Below are 7887 nucleotides of genomic sequence, written 5' to 3' on the forward strand. Positions count from 1 at the left end.
AATCAAAAGTAATGCTAGAAGTGGCCCACGCTTCTAGTTCCTAGGTCAGTTTCACACCAATTATATGAACCACTAAACATCATAATGGTCTTCTGTTAGGCCAGACAAACATGCTGCAGAATCCTTTTACATCAGGAAAAAAACCCATATGCACACCTTAATTACCATCTGAAGGGGCACCATTGTAAACAAAGGTTAGTAGCACAGTGGCACAGTAGATTGTCATGAAAACCAATAAAAGTGGATACAGATTCATCTACCTTGCATGTACATTATTGCCAGTTACAAGGGAGGGAGTCTGTAAATTCATAATTCTGAAGTTTTGTTAATAAGGACAGAAGTACAAGTCAGTGATCCATCTACTTTTTCTAGCTCTGTACAGGCTATAGGGATCAGCATGTGGTCCTTCAGTTTTTCAAAGACCTATTTGGGGGGGGGGAGAGGAAAAAAGAATTATAGATGTGAATAAATGTTTCAACAAGAGGTTGCATTAGTACAATTTTGCCTTTGCCCCAGTTTAATTAGTAACCCTCCAGTGATCTTATTTGGAAGTCCATATGTTCATGTATGAATGCATATACCCCCACCTACAATGTATTTCAGTCTGAAAAGAGGCCTGTTTGGAAGTATCTGACAGACGTGGGAGTGTGCATTTTTTTGGTTCGGGTCTATTGGATAAAACAAAATTAGGTATTTCTGAAAAATCCTAGATTCCAATGTGACAGTTTTCAGTATTCAGATCCTAGATTCCAATGTGACAGAATTCCAGTATTCAGATCTGGAATTTTTAATGGAAATCCCAAATTTTGGGGGTCCAATAAACCCAAGAAGAAAAATATCAGATTTTTAAAAAGCCAGCCTGATCCTGGGGCTGGCTTGGCTTCTCCTGCAGCCCAGTTTAAACCATGCCGCAGGAGAAGCCTGCTCCAGGATCTGTGTGCCATGGGAAAATCATTCCCTGAGGCACACAGGTCCTGGCTGGGTCTGCTTCTCCTGTAGCCCGGTTTAAACCATGCTGCAAAAGGAGCCTCCCTGAGGCACGTCGATCCTGGCTGAGACTGCTTCTATTGCGGCCCGGTTTAAACTGGGCTGCAGGAGGAACCAGCTACTGGATCTGTGTGCCGTGGGGAAATCCCTCCCCAAGGCACACAGATCCTGGCTGGGACTGCTTCTCCCGCAACCCAGTTTAAACCATACTGCAGAAGGAGCCAGCCCCAAGCCAAGCCAGCCGGAACAGTCTGCTCCCCCCATTACAGCTGATTCTGATCCTCAGGGTGCCTTCTGCAGTCCCTTTAAACTTGGGGGGGGGATATTTTTCATATGCGCATATGTGTGTGTGTGCGCATGCACGTGTCTGTGTGCACCTGGAAGTCATGGCGACTTCTGGTGACTGACCCCTACTGGGGCCCTGGACAATATTCAGAGAGGTGGCTGAATAAAGCCTGCCCCCGCTTCCAGTATTTCAAGGAGGTCTCCCATCCAAGTACTTGTCAGAGTCAGCCCTGCTTAGCTTCCAAGGTCTGATGAGATCAGACTTGCCTGGCCTATCCAGGTCAGGGCTTCCCTTTAAACCTTAAAGGGACTGCAGTAGAAGCCCAACAAACAGCTGCAAGTCAGGAGTGATCTGCTCCTGCCTCTCCTCTATATTTGGATTTACTGATAATTCCCAAATAAATCCAGTATTTTGGGGGGATTCCCCCCCCCCGTTTTTCCTGAGAAAACCCTGATACATTTGGAAAGTCGAAATATACCCGAAAAGTACTGATAAGGTGTTTTCCAAGTACATTTTTGGTCCGGTAGACCCGAATGCACACCCCTAGAGTAAATTTTCTCAACCCTAACAAATTGTTAAAGTTGGCACAGGTGGAAAATAAGCAAATCTTCCTCATTTAGATAAAAGGAACACACACACCATGGAGTAGACAGGAGGAAGCACTGACAAAATTTGGTAGAAAAAAATACTAAGTCAGGATCCAACCTAGAACAGACATAATAGATTAGGAACTTGAAAAAAGTATGTCTGTTTCCTGTGCTGTAACTATGCAGCCAAAAGAATGGAATACCTAAGAATAATCTGTACTATGGGACTGCCTTTTTGAGATCAGCAGCCAATGGACCTTTACACAGAGCAGCTTAGGTTCCTCAACAAACAGCACAAGCTCCGTCAACGAGAACTCTAGATGCACATACATTCCTGCATCATTAGCTTCATCTGACTTCTCCTTTTCTCATTTGTGTATAACAGCAATGTTATATACTACTGGCAGTGTTTGAACACCAAGCTGATGATAAATTCTCCCCTATCCCCCACATCCTGTCTGAAATGTAGAATAAATTGGTACCTTATAGAAAAAATGCCTCAGTATTGTTGCTTTTACCTTTGCAGTTTCTGGATACTCCTCAGGGGCTCGGTGCAATAAAATATGGCCTTTGCCAGGAATGTTTAAATATACACAGTTTGCTGCACTGTCATTGGGAACTGTAAGCTTGTCATAGCGGTGATCACTCATCTGCTGCATAGTCTGTAATGGAATTTGAATCAGAAAAATGAATATAGTTAAAAATAAAACCACACAAAAAGAATACTTGCTCAACATAGGTTGTTAATTTAAACCAGGAAGCCTCTCACCTTGCAGCAAGCATTTCAAATGGAGGACATCTTAGTACACAGTGAAATAGCAATCAGTAGTACAATTTAGTAAAGGTAAAGGTTTCCTTGCTCGAAAGCCAGTCGAGTCCGACTCTAGGGTTGCGGTGCTCATCTCCATTTCAAAGCTGAAGAGCCAGCGCTGTCTGAAGACGTTTCCGTGGTCATGTGGCCATCATGACTAAACACCAAGTTGCACGGAACGCTGTTACCTTCCCACCAAAGTGGTACCTATTTATCCACTTGCAATTTCTTGCTTTCGAACTGCTAGGTTGGCAGGAGCTGGAACTAGAGACAGGAGCTCACTCCGTCATGCGGCACAGTCGGGTCTCGAACTGCTGAACTACTGACCTTCCACAGCCTGCAGTTCAGCATCTTAACCACTTGAGCCACCGCAGCTCCAATTTACAATTAGGACAATATTTAACATGTCCTATGATACTGGATGCTAAAAATAACATGTATAACTGTTTGTCTTCCTTGAAGAGGATCACAAGATGCTCAGCATCTCTGAAAATCAACTCTGTTAGCATCTGGAACAAGTCAATGCTCATTCATGAAGTTAAAAAAGAAAAAACCTGAATTTTAGAAGTTTAACACAGGTAGGCTGCTTTAAATCTAAACATTTTTTAATTATTTGTCTGAACTATTAAAGTGCATACTAATAAATTCAGCAGTCTAAAAATACCCTCTATAGTTGCTTGAAATAGGAAACTTTGGAGCGCTTTGTTTAACCTTCCCCAGCTGGAGGAGGAGGAGGAGGCACAGGTGGCAATGAATGGAGAAGACCAGAAGGGACACGTCTGAGCACCTGAACCATGATTTCATGGGCTAGAGTGTCCATATCTTATTTGAGTGGTGAAGGGGGGGGGGGGTTGCCGTACAGCTGAAGTACATTTTGGCAGTCATATTTTTATATTATATATGTGTTTACCCTGACTGTGCATATGAAATTATGCTAGTGTATGTGTATGCAAATGCATGTATTCTAAGACATCTTCTAACACACGGTTTGCCTTGCTATAGTGGATGAGGTTCATTATGAATATATTATAGGATTGTGATTTTTCTACTGCATCCTTAACCAAAAGAACAAATCTTTCTTAGATTTAAAATCACAATCACCAGACCCAGGCGGGAAAACTGTTTAGTTTTTCTTGGTTATTAAAACAGTGAAGGGCACTGCTTTGGTTTCTTTTATTATTATTTTTTTTAAAAAAACCTTTTTATTGCATTTTTACTGCATACCACACAGGGCAAGGGATAAGGAAACACTAAAACATATAGCTAAAAAGGGATGTACTATGATACAAATAGCTTATTTTAAAGTTTCCTTTAGCTTTAACGTTCTAAAGATGAAGGATGAGATTAACTGTTTCAAATATAATTCAGCACAAACAATATTAGCCATTTGGTACATTAGACTTAATAGTATTAAACTTTCGGAATTGGTTCATTATTTCTTCTTTTTCCCTTTACGTTTATCTTTGTCATAGTCCCATCTGACTTTGAGAAGTTTGGAGGCGGCTTCTCCCATATCAAATTCAGAGTCTTCTTCTGAGGAGCTGCCCGATGTACTGCTACTACTTCCTGATCCATTTTTGCTGTTATCTTCCTATGCATTGTTGTCCTCCACTTTTCCTTTCTCTGTCTCTGTTTTTTGATGCTGGTCCAAAAATGCTTTGGCTTTTGCAACAGAGTCTATTTTTTCTTTTTCTCTCTCCTTGAAGTTGAAGATAAGTCCCACTGGTAAAATCCATCTGTAAGGAGTGGAATTTTTCTGTAGAAAAGTTGTCAATTTTTTATATTGTTGTCTCTTCTTTCTTATCTCAAATGGAATGTCTTTTAAGATTCTCATTTCTTCACCTTTGATTTTTAGAATAATCCTGTTGGTCGCTTTAAATATTACATCTCTGGTAGACCTCTTGGAGAATTTCACAAATATTTCACTGGGTAGTTTATTTTTCTTGATGTAGTCTGGATACGTCTGATAGACCACATCCATCTTGCTTTGTATAAATTCCACTTTGAGGTCTACTACCGGTGCCAGGGCTTCACTTAAAATCTCTTTGAGGTTTTCCCCTTTTTGTTCCGGGATACCCTGGAATCTCAGGATATATGATGATTTTTCCATTTGTATTTGTAGCAGCTGTTGTTTATCAGGGTCTTTCTCTTTTTCCACTGCCTCCAGTCTCTGATTTAATGCTTTTGTCTTACCATCAACTTTTCTCAAAGACTTTGCTGTTTTTTTCTGTTTTTATATTAGTTTCTTTTAGCTGTTTTTGGAGAGTTTCAAAATTATTATTAAGCTGGGTCATCTGGTCCAGTAGAGAGCACAATGCAGTGGCTAGCATATTAGAAAAGTTTATGGTTGTTTCCGGCTTGGAAGCAGATGCTGGTGAGCTAGCAGTTCCTGAAGAAGAAGATCTCACTTTCGGTTCCATTTTTTCAGCCCAATGTGACATTGTTTACATTAGGAAAAAGTTCCAAAAAGTCTCTGTAAGTTTGTTAGATCTCGCTCTTTAACCAGTCTGCACTCTATTTGGACTATATAATGCTTTCCAAACAGCTTTCCCCCCTTCTATCTCTTAAAGTTGCTTCTTTTTTCTCCTCGTGTGAGCTCAGCTCAATTCCCTCCACTTTTAAGTTTGAGGATTTGGGGGAAGCTGTCACTTAGACGTCTGTCTGTTTTAAAGGCATATGGACTCATGCTTCATCAGCTGCTTGCTTCAACAAGGTAAGGAAAGATTTAAGATGCTAGATCTCCTGTTCGCTTTTCCCAGTGTGCGTTGCCTCCAGTCTCTGATTTAATGCTTTTGTCTTACCATCAACTTTTCTCAAAGACTTTGCTGTTTTTTTCTGTTTTTATATTAGTTTCTTTTAGCTGTTTTTGGAGAGTTTCAAAATTATTATTAAGCTGGGTCATCTGGTCCAGTAGAGAGCACAATGCAGTGGCTAGCATATTAGAAAAGTTTATGGTTGTTTCCGGCTTGGAAGCAGATGCTGGTGAGCTAGCAGTTCCTGAAGAAGAAGATCTCACTTTCGGTTCCATTTTTTCAGCCCAATGTGACATTGTTTACATTAGGAAAAAGTTCCAAAAAGTCTCTGTAAGTTTGTTAGATCTCGCTCTTTAACCAGTCTGCACTCTATTTGGACTATATAATGCTTTCCAAACAGCTTTCCCCCCTTCTATCTCTTAAAGTTGCTTCTTTTTTCTCCTCGTGTGAGCTCAGCTCAATTCCCTCCACTTTTAAGTTTGAGGATTTGGGGGAAGCTGTCACTTAGACGTCTGTCTGTTTTAAAGGCATATGGACTCATGCTTCATCAGCTGCTTGCTTCAACAAGGTAAGGAAAGATTTAAGATGCTAGATCTCCTGTTCGCTTTTCCCAGTGTGCGTCTCAGTCGCCATTGCTGGTCTTGCAGCAGCGGGACCTGTTGGGGCAAAGAGGAGCCTCAATCCCTCAGCCGTCGCCCTGGGAGCGGCACCTCTCACAACCCAGGCTACGAGCCCCCTCCGAGGACTCTGGGGGGGGGGGACCGGAATCATCCAGTACTCCTCCCGTCCACTACGATCCCGGGTCACCAAAACCAGAAGCCTGGTTTCTTTTTCTCAGTTATGTTGGAATAGCTGTTCTTTAATAAGCACAATCAGAGCCATTGTGACAGCCAACATACTAGAGTTTTCAAAATGGAAACTATTATATTAATTTATTAACACTAGGGTTGCCAGACCCCCAGTCGAGGCAGAGGTTCCCCTGACTTTTGGGGCTTCAACCCACCGCTGGCCAGCTGGCCAGCAGGGGAAGCCCCACCCCAAGCATGGCTACTTCAGAGAGTTTTAAAGGACCATCCAGCTGATCGGGGGACTACATGGCTGCTAATCAGGTGGAGGTCCCTTTAAATATTGCAGGAGGAGAGGGAAAGGAGCAGCCGCAACCGCACACCTGAATTCCAAGCAGGGATTTGCCATTTGGAACTCAAACGCACGCAGCCCTGCTGGCCAAAAGCATTTAAAGTGTCCCTTTAAATGCTTTTGGCCAGCGGGGGCCAGGCCTTGTATGTCTGAATTCCGCTTGAAGTTCAGGTTCATGGCCAGCAGCTGCCCCTCTCCCTCCCCTCCTTCAAGATTTAAAGGGACCTCCAGCTAATTGGTGGGCCCTTTAAATCTCACAGGAGGGGGGAGGTCATGGGTGGTCATTGTTGGGGGCGAAGCTTGGGAGCAAGGATGTCCCCAATGTGACATCATCACATTGGGGACATCCCTGCCCCCTACAGGAATACCCCCCAAAGTCCCCCACTGGAGACAAAGCCAGACCTGGCAACCCTAATTAACACATGTGGCTTAGTCACTGGCTTTTTCCACAAGTACAGAGCAAAAGGTTGGAACTGACACTTCTTATGCTACTGCAAGTAACTTGCTTGTACCACGGGGATTCCCTCCCCAAAATGCACCCCTATAAGCCACGTCCCACAACATTCACAAGGGTTGGGAGGGGGTGCAGCAGTCAGATCTTCTGCAAGTGGAACTCCAATGTGGTTCTCCAAGTCCTGCCCAGTATTAGCATACTTCTTGCTACTTATCTCTCCGATAATGAGTGTTTCATGTTACACAGAGCTGCCTTATATTGAGGCTGCGGTCACACATACTAAATAATCCACTTTAAATCCACTTTCCAACTGGATTTTGCCAGTTCACACAGTAAAACCCAGTTGAAAAGTGCACTGAAAGTGGATTGAAAGTGGATTATTTAGTGTGTGTGACGGCAGCCTGAATCAAACCATTGTCTGCTCTCAGTGGCTCTCCAGGGTTTCAAGTCTAGGTCTTTCACATCACTTACCTGACTCTTTTAATTGGTGATGCCAGGGACTGAACCTGGGATTTTCTGCAAACAAAGCTGATGCTCTACCACTGAGCCATGCCTCCCCTGAATTCTTTCATATTTTTTGTTCACTTAAAATTTTGTTGCCCCTAATCAAAAGAATACATATACTCAGCTGAATCTCCTCATTTATAGAATACACAGTTTAGAGAACAGCAGCAGATCACTGTCTCTTTACTCATTACTTGTCTCTAAGGCTAAACATTTAGATATTTCTCTGATATTTCTCTGATACATTCTGCATGACGACCAGGTCAATCAGCCCGCAAAATGGAGCACTGACAAAGAGTTTGACTCACAGCAGGGTTTCCCAAAGTAGTGCACACATCTCTCAACAGTTCCTTGGTATGTCTGGCTAC

At 42.7% G+C, this 7887-nt stretch overlaps 1 protein-coding gene across 1 annotated transcript; it reads right to left on the bottom strand.

Moving 5' to 3' along the window:
* Positions 1-232: 232 nt before the first annotated feature.
* LOC107120203 (N(G),N(G)-dimethylarginine dimethylaminohydrolase 1-like) lies at positions 233-4270 on the bottom strand. Its single transcript, XM_015422849.1, has 3 exons — positions 4127-4270; positions 2379-2522; positions 233-423 (listed from the first exon to the last, which is right to left on the bottom strand). The coding sequence occupies exons 1-3, from the start codon at positions 4268-4270 to the stop codon at positions 307-309; spliced, it is 405 nt and encodes a 134-aa protein (XP_015278335.1). The 3' UTR covers positions 233-306.
* Between the last annotated feature and the right edge of the window lie 3617 nt (positions 4271-7887).

The sequence above is a fragment of the Gekko japonicus genome, unplaced genomic scaffold (assembly GCF_001447785.1).
Source record: "Gekko japonicus isolate JY-2015 unplaced genomic scaffold, Gekko_japonicus_V1.1 scaffold5819, whole genome shotgun sequence".
Taxonomy (NCBI): Eukaryota; Metazoa; Chordata; class Lepidosauria; order Squamata; family Gekkonidae; genus Gekko; species Gekko japonicus.

Bases quoted from the DNA above. Each gene is read 5' to 3' on its own strand.
- LOC107120203 (XM_015422849.1), bottom strand. From the start codon at position 4,270: ATGCATAGGAAGATAACAGCAAAAATGGATCAGGAAGTAGTAGCAGTA. The intron at 2,523-4,126 runs GTAAAGGGAAAA...ATTCCATTACAG, and splicing joins GGACTATGACAAAGATAAAC to ACTATGCAGCAGATGAGTGA. The intron at 424-2,378 runs GTAAAAGCAACA...CCCCCCAAATAG, and splicing joins AGTATCCAGAAACTGCAAAG to GTCTTTGAAAAACTGAAGGA.